This window comes from Chrysemys picta, chromosome 1, assembly GCF_011386835.1.
Source record: "Chrysemys picta bellii isolate R12L10 chromosome 1, ASM1138683v2, whole genome shotgun sequence".
Taxonomy (NCBI): Eukaryota; Metazoa; Chordata; order Testudines; family Emydidae; genus Chrysemys; species Chrysemys picta.
This window is the reverse complement of record NC_088791.1, coordinates 254,393,450-254,419,727: the sequence shown is the minus strand read 5'-3', so window position 1 is coordinate 254,419,727 and position 26,278 is coordinate 254,393,450. Positions and strand designations below refer to the sequence as shown.

The following is a 26,278-nucleotide window of genomic DNA, read 5'->3' as shown; positions in this document are numbered from 1 at the left end:
AGTGAGGCTGTTACTCTGAAGGCAACATTCACCTCAGTGGACAATACATTTTTATTGGAAAATATTTACTAAATTTAGCATTAGCTTCATTTATTATTTCATATCACAGATGGGGAGATATTTGTTCATACCTTTCTGTGACCTCTGCTGCTGACTCACTAGCAACTTTAATATTAGGTGCCATTGATTTCAAACACTTACATCATGATAATAAATATATCAACTGTGGGTCATTATGTTCTCATATATATGATGGATTGACTCCCATCATTGGCCTACACTCATCCGTGACATGTAACTAATTTTGGTGATCTCACATTTTGGACCACAATATCGCTGTATCTGCTTACCTCTTTGTGAAGATATAGATGAACAGTGATTGGATTGTGAACCTCTAGTGACAGTTCTACAGCATTTCAAGTAATCTGCTAAACCAAAACAGAAAAAAGGAGGTGACGAGGAGGAGATGAATAATAAAAAGTACAAATGAGGGTTTTTTTTTGTATTGTAAGTTTTAATAACTCTTTGAAGAATGAGAGGTGGTGATGGCAACCAAACAAAAGAAAATAATGGAGCTGAAGAAAGATGACAGTATATTACACATATAAATGAATTCATTAAAATTAATAGTTTTTCTGAGTTCTTAAATTAGATCCTTAACTATGAGCTATTGCATCAAAGCAAATTTTCAAGAATTGGTGTCTTGCAGACCTACTTAGCATGGGGAAAGATTATTTAAACATTAATAATTTCTTACTTAGGTTAGCTTAGTGACTCCATGGGTAGCAAATACCAGGTTTGAGAGCAAATTTGTGACTCTTGTTCTTTCGAGTCATGGTATTTGGGGCTGTCATGGAGATAATTTCCATTAGTGTTTGAGGTAGGGAGATTGTGTTGTACTAGCCTTCAGCCATACTACTTTGAGTTGGGATACCATCGGATAGATGGGACAAGGCTTTTGTAAAGCCTGGGAGAGTTTAAATAGGTGTGAGGGGAGTGAGGAGGAATGCACCATGAGAACCAATCTGCTAGCCTTGTCCCCCCAACTAATAGGGAAGTGAGGAGGTACCAGCTGCTGTTGTGCCAACCATGTGCTCTCACATCTCCCCTCCCCCGCTCAGGCACTGGTCACATCCCCTCCTGCCCTATCAATATCCCCCTCCCCTGAACCATCTGCAAATGTGTGTGTGTGGGGGGGGGTTATTTGGCTCTTCTTTATTGCATATGTGTACAGCATCTGGTACAATGGGGTTAGGCTCTGGAATCAGAGGAGCATCTAGATGCTTGTGCAATACAAGTAATAAATAATAATAACCAGTCAAACTAAAGCCCAAATTGTTCCAAATGAGATCTCACAGTAAGTGACTTCATGAAAATAATGCTCACTAGTATAAACTTGAATGATGACTGCCTTTTTCACTTGAATTCAAAACTGAATTTACTTGGGTCTTGCTCATGCCCTTTTGGAATTCACTTTCTCTGAACCTCTGAGTGATTGAGTTTTACTTTCACAAAGATGTACAAAGTGAATTTTAAGCTTGCAAGCACAAGTATAAGCTAGGCCCTGGCTTGATGTGTTGGGGTGGCAGAGTTCCTCAAAGTCCTCCCCAGAGTTCTAGCAATTAAATAAGCCAGACAAGGACCTGAATGCACCCTGTACATGAAATTACGCTGTCAATAACACATGCCACTAAATGCAATACACTTAATTTATTTGATAGGGATGTGGCTTTGGGAATAGTGTTCCCAAAACCCAGAGGCAATTTAATGAGTCAGCCATGGATCTGAGCACACACTTCACAGCAAGGACCGTGCATGCATAGTTGCTCTGTGTGACTGTCATAAGTGAAAATTAAACCTATAAATGTTAAAATTTATGAATACGACTTTTTAACTCTGCACCCATCTAATAAATCTTACAGCACTCTAATTTTTCTAGAAATGTGTGAACCAATAAAGATACATTTTGTAAAGTTCCTTAGTCCTGCTCCTCTCTCTCTAAACTGCTTCCAGTTCTTAGGAGATTAAAAGTCCCCTGTAGTTTCCTATGAGCTATGCTCATCTAGTCAGGGAACAGAGAACACAATTTCTGGCAGTACACAACTGGTCACAACTAAGCAACAGTGTTTTAAGTATCAGAGTGTAGCAAAGTGTTTGCACTCAGTCTATAGAGAAAAGAACTCCTCTGAAAAAGGGTTAGGTAAAATAACAAAAAATAAATTAGAGGAAATTAGGAAATCAGGAGCTACTCATGAACTTTTGGTGAGCTGGAAACATGGCTAAATTCATTGAATAAACTATTTCTTGTGAAATATTTGCTCAGCCCTGCTAGAGCTGAAATGCTCCATAACCTATTACTAATTCCCACAGAGATTCATTCTCTTTGACATAGTCTATGTCTGTGTAGTGTCTGTGAGTTATCTGCAATTTTTGCAAATATTTTTGGAACATTTTCCCCAAGATTAAATTGTAATTGTTGGTATTCATCATCTAAACTAACATTTTTTCCTTCCCTATATCAGAAAATCTGAATTTATTTTTTAAATGGCTTGGATTTTCTTGGATTTACTCCTTTTCTCCAGTTCTATCCCACACAAACCCTAATGTACATGATTTTTTAAAAAAATAATAAACTATAAATTGTTCTCCTTCAAATCTCTTAATATTCACCTCTGCCATAATGCCTGAAAAACACGTGATAGTGGCTAGACTGTGGGCATGCTGTGACTCTTGATTACTGTTCAAAATAGAAGTGTTTCATTATGACTTTGTCCTTCCCTTCTGTCTGTCTGTTTTTCTCCCTCATTGTCTCTTATCATATGTTCTGATTATGAATTCTTTGAGGCAGTGACTATCTTCTTTAGTACACTGCCTAGCACAGTGTCCATGCCCTGATCATGGCCTCTAGATGCTACCACAATATAAATAATTTTATAAACCTCAAATAATATAAAACCCAAGGATTGACCCATCGTGAGGCACAATCCAATAGACTTAAATTCAAAGCAGAAATTGCAAAGTATAGCCAATCAGCGTATTATAACTATACATAACTATATCTATCTATCTATCTAAACTGTATAACATTTTATTTCTTTGCTTTTGTGCATTTGAGTCTGGTAACACTCAGCTAATCTTTGTATGTAAATTTTTGATTTTTTTTAATGCATAAGTATAGAAAAGGCATTGCGTCAAAGTGGGGGTAAATGCAGTTGCCAATGGAGAAGATTTTATATATCAGCAGCAGCTGAACATGAACCCTTGACTTAAATTTCAGGACAATATATTGTACATGAACCCTCATATGACAGGTTCTGTGCACAAGATTTATAGGCGGCTCCCATTAACTTTCTCTGACAATCATTTTCTGATAAATTTTCTCTTATGACAAATAACTGCCAGATCCCACCTGAAATCCATTTTTTTCACCAAAAATATTTAGTCAGTATACACTTCTTTTCCAGATTTTATAAAGATATAGATCAACAATGAATGGCTGGATTGCCCAGGAAAAATTTCAGCCAGAAACAAATTATGAATTGAAGCCAAACCAAAACTGCATAAAAAATTCCAAGGCCCTTGTCAAGGCTGATTCCCCACTCTGGCACTTTGAGTGCAGAAGGTGGGGGCCCACAAGGATTCTAAAAATTAATACTTCAGGCTTATATTAAACTCCCAAAGTTACAGCTTTACTTTGACCTTGGATGGGTAGATGCTGCCACCACTCAAGTGCAAAACCCCTTTGAGAACCCAGGAAAGCGCACTTGGGAATTCCTTCCTGTGGGGTACCCTCAAGCCCTTTCACACACACCCCCAGGGAAGAAAAACAAAGGAAATCAGCTGTTGCCACCAGCTGATTAAACAACGTGCACAAACCTCTTAGAACACAAAAATCCAATTCTGTTCTTAAAAAAAGGTAAATTTATTAAAAAAGCAAAAGGAAGAAAATACTTTGGGAACTTAGGCTATTGCTAGATTTAAAAAGAGCAAATACAAGGATTAAGCATCAAGAATAAATTTCTTGAGGTCCAGCTTAAAGGTTACAAGTAAAACAAAAGCATTTGGGGTTAGCACAGAGGAGTCCACAAGCCATAAAGAAATAAAAGGACATAAACCTGATCGTCTCTTCCTAGACATTTCCTGATCTACTTACATATCTGGGGTTTCAAATGAGTAATTTCTAGGTATGATACCGATGATTTTTCATAGCTGGCCCCAAGCTTCTTACAGCATAGTTGCAGCCCCGTCTGCCTTTCTCTGGAGAACAGCAACAGACAGACAAAAGGGGAGTCTTGTTTCAATTTTCAAAAGTTCTAGCCTTCCCATTGGCTCTTTTGGCCAGGTGCCCACTTACTTCCTTTTACCTATGCATCACAGTGAGACTTTTAACCCTTTACAGGTAAAGCAAGTTGAGAACAGCTACTAAGAGGGATTTTATAGCTGCTGGCTGGCTGGGTGTCCATAACAGAGAGCTACCCCGTCCTCCTTCATTTATCACAGCCCTAGAAATAATGTTCTGAGAAATTTCACACCAAAAGACTTTCAGAGAAAAACAGGGATTTTGTGCCCCATTTTTAAGCCCATTGTAGAATGCAACCCTAACTATGGAGGTACTATCTAGGTACTTGCATTATATTGTTTATCTATTCTAGTCCTTAATGTTTGTAAATTGCTATGTAACTATTGATGTTGATGTACAACCCAGGAAAAGAATGACACAGACCTTTTGAGTTGAGCTGTCTTAGGGTATGTCTACACTACGAAATTAGTTCGAATTTATAGAAGCCGGTTTTATTGAAATCGGTTGTATACAGCCGATTGTGTATGTCCACACATAAAATGCTCTAGGTGCTCTAGTCGGCAGACCGCGTCCACAGTACGAGGCTAGCGTCGACTTCCGGAGCATTGCACTATGGGTAGCTATCCCACAGCTATCCCACAGTTCCCGCAGTCTCCGCCGCCCCTTGGAATTCTGGGTTGAGATCCCAATGCCCGGATGATGCAAAACAGTGTCGCGGGCGGTTCTGGGTACATGTCGTCAGGCCCCTCCCTCCCCCGTCACAGCAACGGCAGACAATAGATTCGCGCCTTTTTATCTGGGTTACCTGGGTTACCTGTGCAGACAACATGGAGCCCGCTCAGCACAGCTGAGCTCACCGTCACCATATGTCCTCTTGGTGCCGGCAGACGTGGGACTGCATTGCTACACAGCAGCAGCTGCTAACTGCCTTTTGGCGGTAGACGGTGCAGTAGACTGGTAGCCTTCATCGGCGATCTGGGTGCTGGCAGCCGTGGGGCTTGCCTTTTGGCAGTAAATGGTGTATTATGACTGTTAGCCGGCCTATTACAAGTCGGGTCATCGCACGTTAGCAGAGTCTTCCCCGAGCAGCCGATTGTGCAATAGGCCTGAAGACCATCGTCATACACTGCCCCGTATTTGCTGCCAAGCACCCAGAAAGATGCCGAGGGCTATCAGTCACGCTGCACCGTCGTCTTAAGATGTAAAAAAATAGATTTTCTCTGTATTCATTTGCTTCCCCCTCCCTCCGTCAAATCAACGGCCTGCTAAACCCAGGGTTTTCAGTTTAATCTTTGGGGGGGACCAGTCTGTGACAGTTGTTTGTGTCTCTCCCTGATGCACAGCCACCGTTCTTTATTTTAATTCCCTGTGCCTGTACGCCATGTCGTCACTCGGCCCCCCCTCCCTCCTTCCCCTAGGCCGTCAGATACTACGTTTGCGCCACAGCTCGAGCCGAGAAGCGGTTCGCGCCTTTTCTTTGAATTCTGGGTTGAGATCCCAATGCCCGGATGATGCAAAACAGTGTCGCGGGCGGTTCTGGGTACATGTCGTCAGGCCCCTCCCCCCTCGTCACAGCAACGGCAGACAATAGATTCGCGCCTATTTACCTGGGTTACCTGTGCAGACAACATACCACGGCAAGCATGGAACCCGCTCAGCTCAGCTGAGCTCACCGTCACCATATGTCCTCTGGGTGCCGGCAGACGTGGGACTGCATTGCTACACAGCAGCAGCTGCTAACTGCCTTTTGGCGGTAGACAGTGTAGCATGAGTGATAGCCGTGGGGCTGGCAGCCGTAGTGCTGCATTGCACCAGCCCCTTCCAGGCGATGGTATATTATGACTGGTACCCGTCATCGTCATACTGGTATGGCTGTCAATCATGGCCACCTGGGCAGACATGCTACTGTTTTGATGATGACGGTTACCAGTCATAATATACTATTTTCTGCCAATTGCCCAGTATTGTCTGCTAAGCACCCAGAAGAGGCCGAGGGCGATGCTGGGTGCTGGCGGACGTGGGGCTGGCAGACGTGGGGCTGCATTGCTACACAGCAGCAGCCCCTTGCCTTTTGGCAGATGATGGTATATTATGATTGGTACCCATCATCATCGTATTGGTATGGCTGTCACTCATGCTGCAGCGTCGGCTGCCACCTTAAGATGTAAAAAATAGATTTGTTCTGTGTTCATTTGCTTCCCCTTCCTCCGTGAAATCAACGGCCTGCTAAGCCCAGGGTTTCCAGTTTAATCTTTGGGGGCACCATTCTGTGTGACAGTTGTTTGTGTTTCTCCCTGTTCCTGTACCTGTACGCCATGTCGTCACTCAGCCCTCCCTCCCTCCCTCCCTCCCTCCCGCCCTCCTTCTCCTGGTCCATCAGATACTACTTTCGCGCCTTTTTTCTGACCAGGCGCCATAGCTAGCACTGGGATCATGGAGCCCGCTCAGATCACCGCGGCAATTATGAGCACTATGAACACCACGCGCATTGTCCTGGAGTATATGCAGAGCCAGAACATGCCAAGGTGAAACCCGGACCAGGCGAGGAGGCGATTGCAGCGCGGCGACGAGAGTGATGAGGAAATTGACATGGCCATAGACCTCTCACAAGGCACAGGCCCCAGCAATGTGGAAATCATGGTGTTACTGGGGCAGGTTGATACCGTGGAACGCCGATTCTGGGCCCGGGAAACAAGCACAGACTGGTGGGACCGCATCGTGCTGCAGGTATGGGACGATTCCCAGTGGCTGCGAAACTTTCGCATGCGTAAGGGCACTTTCATGGAACTTTGTGACTTGCTTTCCCCTGCCCTGAAACGCCAGGATACCAAGATGAGAGCAGCCCTCACAGTTGAGAAGCGAGTGGCGATAGTCCTGTGGAAGCTTGCAACGCCAGACAGCTACCGGTCAGTCGGGAATCAATTTGGAGTGGGCAAATCTACTGTGGGGGCTGCTGTGATCCAATTTGCCAGGGCAATGAAAGACCTGGTGATAGCAAGGGTAGTGACTCTGGGCAACGTGCAGTCAATAGTGGATGGTTTTGCTGAAATGGGATTCCCAAACTGTGGCGGGGCCATAGACGGAACCCATATCCCTATCTTGTCACCGGAGCACCAAGCCACCGACTACGTAAACCGCAAGGGGTACTTTTCAATGCTGCTGCAAGCCCTGGTGGATCACAAGGGACGTTTCACCAACATCAATGTGGGATGGCCGGGAAAGGTACATGATGCTCGCGTCTTCAGGAACTCTGCTCTGTTTCGAAAGCTGGAGGAAGGGACTTTCTTCCCGGACCAGAAAGTGACCATTGGGGATGTTGAAATGCCTATCGTGATCCTTGGGGACCCAGCCTACCCCTTAATGCCATGGCTCATGAAGCCGTACACAGGCAGCCTGGACAGGAGTCAGGACCTGTTCAACTACAGGCTGAGCAAGTGCCGAATGGTGGTGGAATGTGCATTTGGACGTTTAAAAGCGCGCTGGCGCAGCTTACTGACTCGCTCAGACCTCAGCGAAAAGAATATCCCCATTGTTATTGCTGCTTGCTGTGCGCTCCACAATATCTGTGAGAGTAAGGGGGAGACCTTTATGGCGGGGTGGGAGGTTGAGGCAACTCGCCTGGCCGCTGATTACGCGCAGCCAGACACCAGGGCGGTTAGAGGAGCACAGCAGGGCGCGGTGCGCATCAGAGAAGCTTTGAAAACGAGTTTTGTGACTGGCCAGGCTACTGTGTGAAACTTCTGTTTGTTTCTCCTTGATGAACCCTCCAACCCCCCCCCCCCCCGACCCGGTTCACTCTACTTCCCTGTAAACCAACCACCCCACCCCACCCTCCCCTCCCCTCCCGCTTGCAGAGGCAATAAAGTCATTGTTTTTTCACATTCATGCATTCTTTATTAGTTCCTTACAGAGGTAGGGGGATAATTGCCAAGGTAGCTGGGATGGGTGGGGGAGGAGGGATGGAAAAGGACATACTGCATTTTAAAACTTTAACTCTTATTGAAGCCCAGCCTTCTGATGCTTGGGCGATCATCTGGGGTGGAGTGACTGGGTGGACGGAGGCCCCCCCACCGTGTTCTTGGGCGTCTGGGTGAGGAGGCTATGGAACTTGGGGAGGAGGGCTGTTGGTTACACAGGGGCTGTAGCGGCAGTCTCTGCTCCTGCTGCCTTTCCTGCAACTCAACCATACGCTCGAGCATATCACTTTGATGCTCCAGCAGACGGAGCATTGCCTCTTGCCGTCTGTCTGCAAGCTGACGCCACCTATCGTCTTCAGCCCGCCACCTCTCCTCTCGTTCATGTTGGGCTTTTCTCATCTCCGACATTGACTGCCTCCACGCATTCTGCTGTGCTCTATCAGCGTGGGAGGACATCTGCAGCTCCGTGAACATCTCGTCCCTCGTCTTACGTTTTCTCTTTCTAATGTTCACGAGCCTCTGCGAAGGAGAAACATTTGCAGCTGGTGGAGGAGAAGGGAGAGGTGGTTAAAAAAGACACATTTTAGGGAACAATGGGTACACTCTTTCATTACAAGGTCGCATATTTCGGCTTGCAGGCAGCCATCGTAGGCCACAGTGTTTTGGCTTTTTTAACCTTCTTAACATGCGGGAAAGGTTGCAAACAGCAGCGCATTTCCCATATCAAGGATGAATTGGGTTGTCCATTTAAAATGGGGTTTCAATGTAAAAGGAGGGGGCTGCGGTTTCCCGGTTAACATGCGGCACAAACACAAGTAAACCCCCCCCACACACACACACACGATTCTCTGGGATGATCACTTCACCCCTCCCCCCCACCGCGTGGTTAACAGCGGGGAACATTTCTGGTCAGAATAGCAGGAACGGGCGCCTCTGAATGTCCCCCTTAATAAAATCACCCCATTTCAACCAGGAGAGCTTTCTGGAGATGTCCCTGGAGGATTTCCGCTCCATCCCCATACACGTTAACAGACTTGCTTGCTTTTTTTTTGTAATGTTTACAAATATTTACAAAGTTACACTCACCAGAGGTCTCCTGTGTGCCCTGAGGGTCTTGGGTGAGTTCGGGGGTTACTGGTTCCAGGTCCAGGGTCACAAACATATCCTGGCTGTTGGGGAAAACGGTTTCTCCGCTTCCTTGCTGCTGTGAGCTACCTACAGTACCTCCATCGTCATCTTCCTCGTTCCCCGAACCGTCTTCCCTGTGTGTTTCTCCAGTGAGAGAGTCATAGCACACGGTTGGGGTAGTGGTGGCTGCACCCCCTAGGATCGCATGCAGCTCCGCGTAGTAGCGGCAAGTTTGCGGCTCTGCCCCGGACCTTCCGTTTGCTTCTCTGGCTTTGTGGTAGGCTTGCCGTAGCTCCTTAATTTTCACGCGGCACTGCTGTGTGTCCCTGTTATGGCCTCGGTCCTTCATGGCCTTGGAGATCTTTTCTAATACTTTGCCATTTCTTTTACTGCTACGGAGTTCAGCTATCACTGCTTCATCTCCCCATATGGCGAGCAGATCTCGTACCTCCCGTTCGGTCCATGCTGGAGCTCTTTTGCGATCCTGGGAGGACTCCATGACGGTTACCTGTGCTGATGAGCTCTGCGTGGTCACCTGTGCTCTCCACGCTGGGCAAACAGGAAATGAAATTCAAACCTTCGCGGGTCTTTTCCTGTCTACCTGGTCAGTGCATCTGAGTTGAGAGCGCTGTCCAGAGCGGTCACAATGAAGCACTGTGGGATAGCTCCCGGAGGCCAATAACATCGAATTCCGTCCACACTACCCCAATTCCGACCCGCAAAGGCCGGTTTTATCGCTAATCCCCTCGTCGGAGGTGGTGTAAAGAAACCGGTTTAAAGGGCCCTTTAAGTCGAAAGAAGGGGCCTCGTTGTGTGGACGTGTCCAGGCTTAATTCGGTTTAACGCTGCTAAAGTCGACCTAAACCCGTAGTGTAGACCAGGCCTTAGAAAACAATATTTGTCAAACCGAAAGGGCAACATAGTTAGGAACTGATAATATATTGCTCAAGTTGCTCAAGATAGTATTGCAAGCGACAGTCAGACAAAATCACAGCTATGCCTAACCACTTGTTAATGTCCCTATATATAAGGAACTGTGACTTGCCTCGCTTTAGTGGTGTTAAATCTAACCCTTAGTACTGTTTGAACACCACTACTTAGGATTTCTAATTTTTATGATGTTACCTATCACTTGAAGTCTTATGTCAAGACTGGATCTCAGGGTTAAAGATATGCTTTGGTTCAACCAGGAGATAGGGGCTTGATGCAGGAATTAATAAGTGAATTGTATGACCAAGGTCATGCAGCAGGTTAGATTAAATTATCATAATAATGGTCCCTTCTGTCCTTAAAATCTATGAATCTGTACTCAGCTAGCAATTAAATTTTCATTATCCTCAAAATCCAATATTAGTCTTGGCCTTTAAGTTTCACCTCAGTTAGAATTATCCTCTTGGTGTATTAGTTACTTATCTCAAAAAATATCTATTGTATTAGTGTTCAGTATGTATTATACTTCCGCCTGATTGACCTTGGAAGGACACTGTTGTTTTAGTTCTGAAATTTGACTAACCTTTATATAATCTTTTTCTGGGCCCTCCTCAAAAATACCCTCCCAAAAATAGTATCCTTGAAAGGTTTTGTCAGAGTTTCTATTTATTTCCCTGTTTGTTTCACAAATATATAACTAGGTTATAAAATCTCACTCTGGTCTTAAACTGAACTATTAAGCAATAAACAAATGCATTTACTTGTTTAACCTATTTTCAAATAAATTCAATACCTTTATTAAAGTTGCTTTTTGTTTTTAGAAAATTCAAACACTTCCATTTTACAAATTAATTTGGCACGTTCTTAATCCTTAATCTGATGGTTATGGGTATCGGTACTTTGAATACACTGCCAGGGTGTTTCCTTTTGACTAATTAATACAATTCTTGCAGAGTAAATATATTTTAATATATATTCAATATATTCACTAAGCATGCTCTACATGAGTATTTATTCAAAAGAGATCTGATTAGAAAGGCGAAGTTGTGACTGGCTGTTCAGTTACCATACACTTTCCTGGCAGGTTTTGTCCACTTTTGTCCATCTGCCTTTTTTTCTTTTTCCCTCATTAGCTGTTGTTAAAATTAGAGTATGTCTACACTACCAAGACTATGCTGGCATATCCACACAGTATAGATGCAGCCAATACCTAAACAAGGGTTTCTTCTGTCAATGTAGGAACTCCATCTCCCCAAACAACATTAGGGCTGGTCTACACTAGTAACACCAGGTGTGTTACTCAGTGGGTGTGAAAAATTCACACCTCTGAGAGACATAGTTAAGCCAACCTAAGCCCCAGTCTAGACAATGCTAGGTCGATGAAGAGTTCGTTCATCGACTTAGCTGCCACCTCTTGAGGAGGTGGATTTACTGCAGTGATGGAAGAACCCCTTCTATCACCGTAGTAAGTCTCTATACTGAAGTGCTGCAACTGTGCCAGTGTAATGGTTCTAGTGTAGACATATGCAGTGTCTATACTGACACTGTGTCACTCTGACTACATCGCCCTAAGTGCTACACCTCTTGTTGACATGGTTTTATTAGGTCGGTGTAGCAGGTAACTTAAAGCGGTGGGAGGAGCATAGCAGTGTGTACACCTCCATACTTTGATTGACATAAGCTGCCTTACGTTGACTTCACTTTGTAGTGTAGACAAACCTATAGCCTTAGCTATGTTGATGGAAGCCATCTTCTGACACCATAGCTATATCTGACACCTAGCTATATAGGGGTTTTTGTCAGCATAGCTGCATCGGTCAGGGGTGTAGTATTTTCCTACCCCTAATGGAAGTAGTTATACCAATATAAATTTTCAGTGTAGACAAAGCCTAAGAAGAAATTGAAATAAGAGAAATAGTGTTAAAGCGATAAGCACTGGTGTTAAGCTCACAGAACCCATTAATGGTTATGATTGAATTCCTGGCTTGTTTTGCAGAGGTTTGAAACACAGTTAAGCCACCCACTAGTAAATACCTTGACAACATGATGGTATGTTTTCCTCCTCTGCTGGGTCAAGGAAAACAAAAGCATGGAAGAAAATCTTTGAGGGACATGTATGACATATATCTTCCTGTCTTGCTGCCGAGGTGCCACTTTCCCCTCCGTAGGAAGCTCACTTGCATAGAAGGAAAAAGTGGCTGCCCAAGGAGGAGCCACAGAACCAGTGCCGGCTCCAGGGTTTTTGCCGCCCCAAGTGGCAGGAAGAAAAAAAAAAAAAAGCTGCGATCGGCGGCAGCTCCACCGCGCTGCTTTCTTCTTCGGCAGCAATTCGGTGGCAGGTCCTTCCCTCCAAGAGGGACAGGGACCCTCCACTGAATTGCCACCGAAGAGCCCAACATGCTGCCCTTTCCCCTTGGCCGCCTGAAGCACCTGCTTGCTCAGCTGGTGCCTGGAACTGGTCCTGCAGAGAACAGAACAGCCTCTCTGAACAACATGTTTTCTTTCACAGTCGATGAAAATCCATGCTAAAGGGTCAGGTGAATGGATGGAACATTAACTAACCCTCTGTGACCTATGACTACCATCAGAAGAGTCACACAGAACATCCCATGGCCATGTATTTAGTAGTAACATGGACAGACTATTTAGTTGTGTGGTCATTGCTATGTGTTTTGAGTGAGTGTGGTTATGAAAAGTGTGTGGGACCAGCAGAGCTGGGGACAGGGTTGCTTGTAGCATTCCAGCTTCTGTTGACCTTTCTGATCCTACCACCTCCCCCAGCCACTTCCTTCCCAATCTCACAGCCTAGAAGAGGAGGCAATTACAGCCCATATCTTTATATAAGAAAAGGAAAAAGAGGGTCCTTGATATCCAGGCATTATGGATAGAGTACAAATTTAATTCGGAATGCCTGTTTCTACATCTCCCATACTCATGATGGGTGGTATCTCACACCAAATTGGTGCCATTGAAATCAATAAATTATCTGGCTCTTAATTAATTTAAATGTAACACTGAGGTCATTTAAGAATAATTATTAAATGTAGTAATTATTTATTACTAGTACCAATTTAATAATTTAAAGTAATAGAAATCAAGATATAATTCAATAAGAGACAAGTGCAAAGTACTACACTTGGGAAGGAATATTTACATGCACAACTACAAAATGGGGGAATAACTGGCTAGGTGGCAGTACTGCTGATCACAAATTGAATGAGTCAGCCATGTGATACATCTGTGAAAAAGGCTAATATCATTCTTGGTGTGTTAACAAGAGCGTTGTAAGTAATACATAAGAGATAATTGTCCCGCTCTGATTCATACTGGTGAGGCCTCAGCTGGAGTACTTTGTCCAATTCTGCGTGTTGCACTTTAGGAAAGAAGTGGAGAAACTGGAGAGAGTAGTCCAGAAAACCTGACCTATGGGGAAAAGTTAAAAAAAAACAAAAACAAAAAAACTGGGCAGATTTTAGTGTTAAGAAAAGAAGACTGACTCAGGGGGGACAGGGACATAAGTCATGATATGTTAAGGACTGTTATAAAAAGGACTGTGATCAGTTGTTCTCCAGGTCCACTGAAGGTAGGGCAACAAGTAATGGGCTTAATAAGCATCAAGGGAGCTTTATGTTACATATGAGGAAAAACATCCTAACTATAAGGATAGTTCAGCTCTGGAATAGGCTTCCAAGGTTAGGTTTGGAATCCTCATTATTGGAGGTTTTTAAGAACAGGTTGGGCAAACACCTTTCAAGAATGGTCTAGATATAACTGGTCCAGTTTCAACGCAGGAGGCTGGACTAGATGACCTCTCTAGGGCCTTCCAGCCCTACATATCTATAATTCTATGATTATTAAACCATATAATGATAGTTATTAAATTTATTTTCTTTTGCTGAGTTTTATACTAAATGGGTCTTAATTTTCTTTGTAGTGATATCGGTCACTAAGGTTATTTCCAATGTATTGTTCTTAGCCTGTTCAGTAGCTTGCATACATTATCTGCTTAACTGTAACATGGTAGTTGTCTAATAACTGATGTAAAATGTAAGGAGACCTTCTAGAGCACACACTTACCAGTTAAAATCAATGAATTAGTTTCCTTGACTTACAATTCTGGTATCTGCAGGAATTTTGTGACTACTTCAAACATATGTAGATTTGCACACTTCTAACATTTTTCACAGACATTGCGAAGTGTCAGTGATTCATTCTTAGGGAGTCAAAGAAAAAAGCCAAACTCTACTGCAGCTGCCTTACAGAGTTTAAACAGGTTGTTAAAACAGAAGGTATCTAAAATGCTATCTGGCAACTGTGATGATGATTTAGACACATTTGATTCATCTCATTGAATAGATTGGTTTGTCCTGTGGAAGACTAAATTTCCTGTCTACAGAACATTTCACTTACCATTTATGCAAGACAAATTTTACAGTATAAGCAAGGTATTTTGAAGGACAAGTAATTTTTTATTTTACATGCTTATATTTTCTTTAAATGAATTATGTATTTTCCTTTCTGCCTTTAAAATTAATATTGATCTTTCTGAGCAATAAATCCTGTTGCTGACCTCAGCAAGTAATCTAACTGTAGCTTGAAGATATAAGCTGCATACATGCTTTTCTTCCATTGTCATATTTAGTAAGAAACCTTTCCTGGAGTTACATACTGAGACTGCTAAGAAAACAGAAATTTATTGCAAACTGCATATAATATTCACTCTGTTTTAAAAGAAACCAATGGTGATCAGAAGTGGAAGATTAGTCCTGTGGAAATTGCCAGTTATGATTGAATAGGGATAACCCAAACATGAAGGGGAGGGAAAAGATACAATTCTGCAAGATACTCTCTCTTTTTTTTTCCATGAAAGATATCAAACCCTGCAAAAATGTCTTTGTTTTGAAAAGATGGAGATTGCGTCTAAGCAGTAAAATCTGTCAACTCTTCCCAAATCTGTTACAGCCTGTACATGAGATCCACACAAATTTGGACATCAAATTGAGTTCAAGGTGCTCAGCACCCCACCTGATAGAATCCAGAATAAGGAACCTGTCCATTGTTTTATTCTGAAGATCTATACAAAATATAGGGCCTGATTCTCTTTTTACTTACACTGGTTTTAACCCAGTGTAACTCTCCACTGATTGCTGACTGATAGCAGCGTAAATGAGAAGAGAACAATATTAATAAATAATATCTAGTTCTTATATAGCACTTTTCATCAGTGTTTCCCTTCTTCTTCACCCCACATTTTTAAGAATGATAGGGGGAAAGATTCTTCAGTGCCAACAATACACGTGCACGTTCATAGTTTCCTGGAGTTTAAGGCCAGAAAGGGCTATTAGACCATCTTGTCTGAACTCTTGTGTATCACTGACAATTACACTTCATCCAGTTACCCCATATTGAACCAGTAACTTGTGTTTGACTAAAGCATATTTTGTTATTGATAAAAGCATATCTTCTAGAAAGGCATCCAGTCTTGATCTGAAGACATGAAGAAATGGAGGATCCACCACTTCCTTTGGCAGTTTGTCCTAATAATGAATCACCCTCTGATTAACCAGTTACACTAGGATCCATGGATATTCTTTCCTCTACTTCTAGACTTTTTAAAAATAAAGTATGCTTAGAGGTACTATTGTCATCAAATACTTAATTCCAAGAAGTATTGTGAACATTAATGTGATCTGTCGCACTGTTCATTATATGTGCTTATTATTTTTAATATTAAAGATAGTCTGGGCACCAGCTGGATTAATGTTTCAGCTGTTTTGCAGTTTTGGCAGTCTGTATCAACTGAATACTCTTATGTACTATGAATTTGCTTTTCTTCTTAGAAAAAATGGGGAAATGTGTCTGCACAATTTCTCATGAGTGATGGATTTATTTTACCAGAAGGGAAAATATTTGAATTCAGTGCTACATGGGGAAAAAAAGAGAAATTCTGATTGGATGGCGATAGTCTCTTTGAAGAGCATCACAGCTCTCAACATTGCATAAGTCAGGTTAAACTAGAGTTTCAAAATATTGTCATTCTATAGTTACTACAGATGTAAAGCTTTATATAATGACTATCCCGGAAATAAGAGCCCCCCTCAAATATCAGACTTTCTTGAGCCCCAATTTTCACAGAACCATTTCAACATGATGACTGAATGCAGAAATATGTACCCAGGCAATCTAAACATTTAAACTTACCCAAGCCTGGTCTATGCTACAAAGTTAGGTCAATGTATATTGCCTTGCATCATCTTAGTTTTGCATGTGTCAACACTCAAATTTGTCTGCTGCTGTGCTGCATCAGATATGAACAGAGGGCCTGGAGGGTGAACATTGCAGACTGGATGGCGAAGGAAAGAAAATACAGGAGAAAGGCCCAGGTCATAAATGGGGCTCATTCGACAGCAAAGATGCTGCAGTCTCTTGTTGACTTACAGGCTCACCTCTCTTTGCAGTCAATGGAGAACTCCATTTTAGCACCTCCCAACATTTCACATGGCATTGGAAGCTGCATCCATACCAATCCAAACCAGTGAGGATAACCACAGCTTACAAACACTGACCAGTGAGAGCTACAGTTCCTGTGTGTATAGGCAAAATGGACTGAAATGGACATGAATGTTCTTTCCCCTTGTTAAGTTCTGTTCCATTAATTTATTTCAGAAGTTTTTATTGTATCTGTTTTTTAATTGCACATTTGTTTTTTGGCACCGGTTTTGGTACTCAATAAAATTCTATCTTTTGGAAACTAATGCATCTGTATTACTTCACAGCATCTGCTGCAGAATGCCTAGTGTTACTGAAAGCACCCATACCTTATGATTGTACAGGGCAACGGAACTCATAGGAGCCGTGGCAAACGCAACGTAATAATTATAAAGGTACAGCATGCAATGCCAAATAAATAGGTGCATTAACAGACGGGGGTTATATTCATAAATGTACACCCAGTGGCACACAGTTCCTCACAGCCTTCAAAACTTGAAGCCTAGGTAGAACGCAGTCCACTGCACCACATTACATTCTTGTGGCTGGCCATTAAAGTGCTCTTCCAATGCCTCCCTCAGCCGCATAACTCTGTTTGGAGCTCTTCAAATAGCCGCATAACTCTGTTTGGAGGTCTTCAAATGTGCCTGGGTGTTTGAACTCAGCAGACAGCTGCTTCATTCCTCGTCATCCCAAATCTGCATTATGCTGCGATCCCACGAGTCAGGGCTCATTTCTCGGACCCAGAAGCGATTGTCCTGCCGCTGCTTCATGAACACCACCAACAACCATCAATTGGTTTTCGCTATCTCCCACAGCCATCTTTCCTGCACTAAATAGTCATGTCCCCCTCTCCTGTGGTGCTTCTTGCAGCTCTGCAAATACCCGAGGATCGTTTGTCCTGTTTGCAATGCTCATGACAGTACTGCAGGGCTGTTTAGGCTCAATGCTTCAGAGATGGCAGACAGTAAGAAGTGCCAGGCAGTTGTGTGGGATCTTTTTAAAAAGGTACAAATATTATGGGTTATGGATGGCATCATGTGATAGAGAAAGTTGCATGATGAGAACTTGACCTCTGGCTCCCAGTGACTCATTTCTGCCCCACCGTGCTTTGACAAAATTTCTGAAAAGACAGTGCACTAGCGAGTGGCATAGTGGGAAGTTGCAAACTGGGATATCTACCCATGGTTCACTCCCCGTGCATTGACACTCGTGGTGAGTACATGCAGCACTGATGCAAAGAGTCAAGTATGCACACACACGAGTCATGTACTAACTACAGCAGCTTCATGCAATCAGAGCTTACATTGGCCAAAGTGTGTACTATAGACATAGTGTAAGCTTTGATTTTTTTTAACCAATGCCTCTTTTCAAATAAAGCTCAGATTTCAAGCAATTCTGAGGTGGCAGCTTTTTTTATACTCACCCTAGGTGTAAATGACTACACATAGTGCTTAGAGCTAATAAAATCTATCAAGATGTTACATTAAACTTATGTCTTGTCTACACTAAAGGGAAAAGTTGATCTAAGCTACGAAATTTAAGTTACATGAATAGCGTAACTCAAATTGACGTAGCTTAGATCTACTTACTATGGGGTCTACACTACGCGATGACTCCCCTTACTCCTCTGGATCTGGTGTAGTACAGGAGTCGACGGGAGAGTGATCAGCGGTCGATTTAGCGGGTCTTCACTAGACCCACTAAACTGACTGCCGATGCATCGATCGCCGCAGCGTCAATCCTCCAGTAAATCTAGACAAGCCCTAAGTGTAAATGTGTTCACTTCTCTGGGCCTATATAGTCTCTGAGGGAAGTAAGTTGAGTTTTATTTCCTTTTTGTCCTTTTCTATTTCATAGCCCTTTAAAAATATTACTTATTCTTTTGGAAAGCCTCCTGTGTTCCAGGTCTTCTATTCTGCTATATTTGTTCAGCATTCCCTAAAACAATGTCTCCTGGCGTTGAGTCAGGCAGCATGAAAAAGAGATGGAGGGGCCAATTCTACTGTGGTTGGAAATATTAGGAAAACTCTCATGATGCAAGTAATGGTTAATAGCAGAGGTATAATGGAACAACTGAGACTTATAAAAACTATTCTTACTCTTTTTGGCAGCAATATCTTTGTTATTAAAAATAAAATGGTGAGCAGATATTCGGACTGGTAGTGATACAAGAAGTAGCGCCTGTTCTCCTTTTCAAAAGGCTGAAGATTTTTTTTAACTCAATATAAAACCAGGTATATCAGTCAAATGCTACATTTGTTATTAGCAAGCAAGGTAGTGAATTTGGTGGAGAAATATATATCTGAATAATTTTGCAAATAATAGCTTTAAAATCATATTTACCTCCACTTACCTTGGTCTGTAATAAATGATTATGTTTAGAGTTTAATCAGATCATTCTAGTGCCTGTCTTCAGAGACATCAGGGAGTAGGGGTAGGTTAGCTGAAAATTTATGACCATGGCATGGTGAAACATTTTAAATTCTCTTAATGTGTAAGAAGGGAGGCGTGGAGTGGGATGATAATGTTTTTAACTGTCTAAATGTGTAATATACCAGGAAAGAAGGATGTTTTTATTTAATATATTTAACAATCGATTATAGGCTTTTTTTCCAATTACTTAATATTATTCTATTGCAGGAGTGCCTAGAGGCTCAAATCAAGGATCAGGACTGTGTTTTGTTAGGCACTGTGCACATATATAACAAAAGATGGTTCTTGCCCCACAAAAGGCTTACATTCTAAGTAATGAGAGAGAGATGTCTATTGACAATGAATATTAGAAGAGGAGAGCCAACGTATTTCCTTGATACCCAGAATGTGTATTCTGCTGTTTTAATCGGTCTCATCTTCCATAATCTCAGTTGTGTTTTTTCCCCCTCTACATTGGGTTTAACAGTCTGTACATTTTACAATTAAAGCCTGACATACCCCAGTGGGGTGTAAATAATTAGGTAATGAGCATCTCCAAGGTGGGTGCTTGAAAAAAAAGAATGTACTTGAGGAATTATTCAAAGCAGTCAGAGCCTGATCCAGGAGATGTTGAACACCATCTGGGTTAGGAAAGGGCTCACTCCTCTCTGAAGTGCTTAGCACCTCACTGGATCAAAGATGAGTGTTGACAAAATTATAAAATGTTTTAAAACCACAAAGGTGCACTAGATTGCTTTGTATATTTTTATTTGTATATTATCTGAGTTTTTAAAGCTGCTAATATGAGCTATCAAGGGAGCTAGGAGAAAGAAATGCCAACACAGTCAGAACTTTATCAACCTATCAGGATGTTCTTTTGACTGCTTTTAAGACAACATCATTTAATCCTTAATTGGTGTCATGGAAATATCCGAGAGGGTAAGAACTGGGCAACCAAGCGCCTGTGTTGACTTGAGATTCCATCATGCTCATGTGGATGATTATTATTCACAATTGGAAAGTTTCTGTTGGCTGCTTCAAGGAGGGGCATTGGGGATGGTGATGGGGGGTGAAGAAGAAGAGAATTCTCAAGAGATGTTATTTGTATTTCTTTACTCTAAAATATGTTTGTCAAATATTGATTATTTTATCACAACTGAATTTCAGACCAGACCAATTTTACATGATCAACATGGAGCACTGAGATTTAGTTAATAAATTTCAGTAAAGAAATTATACAGCATCAATTCATTCAAAACCTTACGGAAGAGTGAATATTCTCGCTCATGTTCATAGCAACATCTGTCATTGTGGTTGCATGAGCATTTCCATTCTAAGGAGTCACTTAAAGCTGCTTACAACTTTTTTTCAACTTACCTTAGGTCTAAAAATTGGAAAATTCATTTTCAACCCAAGATTTTTTTTCTTTGTTACAGCAAAAATGTTTCAACCACTTTTGGGAATGAAACAGGCGGACAAGGAAATATACTTTTTCCATTATAGAAAGATATGGTGTCTTCCCCCACATCTGTAACCTTTTGGTGATAGAAATTTGAAATTTTGCAGAGATTCCCTATATCACAGAAGTGCATTTCTGTGGTCTGATGAAAAGTGGTTGTAACCTAAAGCAATAAACATTTTCTAAAAGGATTTTATGCATGGGTACTGAATTTTTAAATGTGGTCACTTACTTAACATTCTGACATTTTACTGGTTTTGTGCATGTGTGTATAACTTAGGAAAACTAGTAGGGAGCTCTGCCCTCCCATGAGTGAAGATACATATGGAGGTGGATCTAGTTTTGTAAGATAGAGTTTTGAACACTTTCCTCTGAAGCATCTGTTGCTGACCACTGTCAGAGATGAGATATTGGATTAGATGTACTACTACTTTGACCAGTATGGCAATTCCTGTATTGTTCTGTTCTCTCTGTGTGTTGTGAAGACTGTGATGTGGTTTGTTAGAATCTGTGATGGATTTATTTGAACTAAAATCTGTAATATGAATATTACATGACAGATTGTACATTTTGATTTCTCGATTTCCAATTCATATACAGTGTAGCAGCAAATTGTCTTCATTGTCATCTGTAGAGAAATGACACCTTGCACTGTTCTGTGTCATGAGAATGTACTCAAACTGTCTAATATGCTACCGTTCAAATAGCATCCAACTTCCTTCTAGGTATCTGTCTTCAATTTTTAAAATAACAAGATAAACAGGAAGAACAAGATGCACATACATTTACTAGTCAGGCTGCTGGGCAAAGCAAATAACTTCAGCTTTTCTATTGTGACTTAGGGTATGTCTACACTTCAGTTAGAGACCCGCAGCTGGCCCATGCCAGCTGACTCAGGCTTGTGGGGCAAGGGTTGTGGGGCTTTTTAACTGTGATGCTCGGTGTGCAGCCCAAGCTCTGGGTCCCTCCCACCTTGCAGGGTCTTAGAGCCTAAGCTCCAGCCTGAGCCCAAATGTCTACACTACAGTTAAACAGTCTCTTATCCCGAGCTCCACAAGCCCAAATCAGCTGGCATGGGCCAGTCATGGGTTTTTAATTGACGTACCCTTAGTGTTCACATTGAAAGTACAGTTTGCTTTTTTGTAAAATCCACGGTTACCCTCCCAGCTATTTCACATGCACCCTTCATATATTGTGACACTCTACACCTCGGGGGAGCGCCCTGTAACCCCCATATTCCTCATCTATATATAATTGTGATATTGCATATAAAGCATGCCATGTGAGGTATCAGGGGAAAGGTTATGATCTGCTGAAACCCAATGTTCCATCTAAATATGTGTATCATGAATGTATATAAAATTATAAGAATTGTGTTGTATGGCTTTCCCTAAAATATGCTGTGGTTTGGGAAGCGCCCAGCTACTAGCTCTCCAGAGACAATGACAAGGGAGGTAACCAATGCCTGGGTGGGTGCTGAACAGACATCACCAGCCATTGTCCAGCAAGGGAGCTACAATGCAATGACCCATTTGCACAAGGCCACACCAGGGGAATTGCTCAACCTTGCCTGGTGACTCACCAATGCCCCCAGACATGCCTGGACTTGTGTTCTCCAAGCACATGGACTAAGGGTATTAAACAGAACACAGTGGCCCCATGCTTGGCCTTTTCTCCTCCCCCCCACCTATACTGCAACTAGCAACAAGGACACTCAGAAGACTGACGACTCCAACAGAAGAGACTAGACCTGGTTTCAAGGGTGTACTATGTACTATGAACTGCAATATCCAGTGGAGTGAGAAAAACTGCTTAATCTAGATGTTGCCCAGTCTAATAGGGTTGAGATTTTAGACTGCGTGCTTATATTTTATTTTATTTTGGTGACCACTCTGACTTTTTGCCTGTCACTTATAATCACTTATAATCTATCTTTTGTAGTCAGTAAACTTGTTTTACTGTTTATCTTTACCAGTGAGTTGGCCTGAAGTGTTTGGTAAATCTGCTCAGGTTACAAAGGCTGGTGTATATCCACTTTCCATTGATGAAGTGGTGAACCAATTAATAGACTTGCACTGCTTGTCTTGAGCAGTGCAAGACGATATATTCCTGAGGTACAGTTCTGGGAGCTGGGGGAATTTAGATGGTGCTTTTCTTTGTGTGATTCATGAGTGGCTGTGGAAGCATTCATGCAATCTAGCTGGCTGTGGGATTCCAAATGCAGTTGTGCTGAGTGATCACAGCGCCTGGAGGGGGTCGCTGCTTGTCACTAGCAAAGCATTGTGAGAGACAGCCCAGGCTGGAGAGTTAAGGGGGCACAGCAGTCCCACAGTCCCAGGATGCACCCCGGGGATCCTGTCACATATATATTAGTAATTAGGAGCCAGACATCAGTTGAATTCCCTTATTTCTCTCCAGTAATTTTTTTTTGTTTCTGAAGTATTTTGTTTGTTTCTTTTCCATAATACATTAGTGCAGTTTTATTTAGCTGTTAGATCATCCAGTTATTGGAAAGTCAGTGTACACAACATGAAAAGAAATGAGTCATTCACCCATTCCCAGTCCTTTGTTTCTTTTGCTGATTGAAGGGTTCAATAAATTACTGTGGTTCGTAATGACTATAAAAGTTAAACACTATTTTTATCTATTCAGCTGTGTTTTAAATACAGCATTGGGATCTATCATTCTGTCATGGGCAGAGGCTCTGGAAACACTTGACAACTTATAATTTTTCCTCCTTCACATATTCATGAGAGGGAAAGATTATGCATGCATGCAAGCAATAACTTTACACATTAATTATTGAGTCAGATATCAGGAAGACTACTGCTCCATGAAAGACAGTTCATAGAAATACTTTGGAGAAGAAGAAAAGAGAGAGAGAGCTCCAGGGCAAAACACAGAGGGTTTAAGTAACAATGGATTATGTGATTGAGAGCTGTTTCCCCTTAACCACCAGCTAAGCCAGATTTTGCAACCACAACAATCTCAACTTGCACGCCTGACCCAAACATCATAATACACTTGCTGATTCCTGAGCTCCACAACAAATCCTCCTGTGCTTTCAACATATAACAAGCCACAAAGCAAACCTCCAACCTGGTCCTTACAACCTGACCTCTGACCTCAGATTGATGAAGCTAAATCACCACAACACGTCTGTTTGTAGGTAAAGTCTATACCAGGGATCGGCAACCTTTGGCACATGGCCCATCAGGAAAACCCGCTGCAGGCCGGGATGGTTTGTTTACCTGTAGCGTCTGCAGGTTTGGCCGATTGCAGCTCCCACTGGCTGCGGTTCGCTGTCCCAGGCCAATGGGGGCTGTGGGAAGCGGCATGGGCCGAGGGATGTGCTGGCCGCCGCTTCCCGCAGCCAGCCTGGGATGGCAAACTGTGACCAGTGGGAGCTCTGATCGGCCAAACCTGCGGATGCTGGAGGTAAACAAACCATCCCAGCCCATCAGCAGCTTTCCCTGATGGGCGGCATGCCAAAGGTTGCTGATCCCTGGTCTATACACATAGTGGAAAAGTCCATCTTTTGGTGATTAACTCTGAGCTCATACTTACTTTTAAGGTTAAGTGATCCTTAACCTTATGAGTTTCAGTGTACTCACATTCTGGGTACCCCAGCTCTCTGACACACAATCCAGCAAGGTCTTGTGAAGCCCATCTGCACACAACCTGGCACATCCAGGGCTCTTCATGGTACTGCTGCCTGCACCTGGTGCACTGTAGAAGTACAGAGACTCATCTCCCATCACTCCTTCATACTCTCAACACATACCTGCTCCCCTCCTCATTAAAGCCTGTTTCTCTTCCTGCCCATTCCACTCTTAGGCATACTTGTCTTTCATAGAATCATAGAGGATTAGGGTTGGAAGAGACCTCAGGAGGTCATCTAGTCAAACCCTCTGCTCAAAGCAGGACCAACCCCAACTAAATCATTCCAGTCAGGGCTTTGTCAAGCCGGGCCTTAAAAACCTCTAAGGATGGAGATTCCACCACCTCCCTAGGTAACCCATTCCAGTGCTTTACCACCCTCCTAGTGAAACAGTGTTTCCTAATATCCAACCTAGTCCTCCCCCACTGCAACTTGAGACCACTGCTCCTTGTTCTGTCTTTCTATCATCCTACTCCCCCCGCCACTATTGTTCCACATACACGCTTTTCCCCTACCCCCCTACAATGTCACTCAACACAGCAGCATCATGACACCATCCCCACTCACCCTCCATGTCCCCTGCTATCTAGCCGCCTTACCTGGTTCTCAAGGGTCAAGAGTGGGAAGGAATGTATAAGGAGCAGAACCAGAGATTCAGGGCGGTAGGCTGGGTAGCGTCAAAAAACAGAAGTATGACAATTCCCATCGGCTCTCATTGCGGAGCTCACCTGATTATGACAAAGCATGGGGGTAACTTTTAGTTGGTGCTATATAAAAATTTGAAAAGTGACCTCTTGGTGAGATGTTATCAGTGCTTGTATGTGGGAGAAATCTGGACTTTATTCTGTGTACGTTCTTATGCCACCCTCATTACCGTAGACTCTGAGAGCCTCCCTGTAGAGCATTTTGCAACATGACTACCATCAGTTACAAGTGGTTTGTTCTTTCTCTCATCTTCTCGGCAGGGGAAGAATTGCGTGTACAGTGGAATGTTTTGTTGTGATGGTTTTTTCTTTGCTTGTTTTTTAATGTTTTAATGCTGTTCTATGTTTCTATTGGAGAAGATGGATCAAAGAATGTGCCTTGCATGTGGAGCCAAAGGTGGGGAGGTTTCTGATGGCACTTATTTCCTGTGGAGTTTCATTCCACAGTCTTGGACTACTGAGAAAGTTCTCGGTCTCTTGCACAGATCAGCTTTGTCCTTGTGGTAGAAAGTTACATTGTTCCTGAGCTGCAGAGCTTTCGGCTCTCTTAGGTATCCTGGGCCCAAGCCCTTGAGCACTGTGAAGATAAAGACCTTGACTTTTATGTCATTGTTACTGTGAGCCTTTAGGAAAAGGAGCCAACGGAATTTGAGGCTCTTATGACTAAATAAAAAATTTTTTAAAATGTTTTCTCTGAAAAATTGAGTACATTTTTGAAGGAAAACTATTTTAAAAATTCAGTTGGTCTAGGAAAAGCTGTTATGTTAAATATGGAGACTAATTTCAATAATTTAAGACTGAAAAACAAGGAATTTAGTCCCACTTTAATGACTAAATCTCAATTCAAACTTTATAAAGTTTCTACTGACATCTTCACAAAAGAACAAAAATTAGTTAAAATTGTTAAGTACATTCTTTTAGATATTTAAAGCCATTACTATGTTAATGGGGGTTGTCAAAATGCACTTACCAGAATTAAACTTTTTAAAGTGTTACTCAGAATCAATAAAACAAAATATATTTTGTGCCCTATTATTTTATATATTGGGAAACTTCATATTCTATTAGCCAAAGTTGTATTGTGTTTGCAGAATGCGCACATAAGGTGCTCATATATAAAAGAGTGCAGGGAGGAGAAGTTTCCAGTTCTATAAAACACTCAAGTTCCCAAAGCAAAATCCCTGAACTTCTGTCATAATTTCTTCAAGGGTCAGAAAGTAGAATATATAATTGCATGTTATAGTACATTTTTCTATCAGAAATTTTCTGAAAAAA

At 42.3% G+C, this 26,278-nt stretch overlaps 2 protein-coding genes across 2 annotated transcripts in view; one reads left to right on the top strand and one right to left on the bottom strand.

Moving 5' to 3' along the window:
- Positions 1-26,278, top strand: part of ITGBL1 (integrin subunit beta like 1) — a 215,040-nt gene that overhangs the window by 142,580 nt on the left and 46,182 nt on the right. The window lies entirely within an intron of this gene.
- On the bottom strand, positions 7,296-10,233 carry LOC135980818 (uncharacterized). Its single transcript, XM_065581040.1, has 2 exons — positions 9,304-10,233; positions 7,296-8,759 (listed from the first exon to the last, which is right to left on the bottom strand). The coding sequence occupies exons 1-2, from the start codon at positions 9,842-9,844 to the stop codon at positions 8,290-8,292; spliced, it is 1,011 nt and encodes a 336-aa protein (XP_065437112.1). The 5' UTR covers positions 9,845-10,233; the 3' UTR covers positions 7,296-8,289.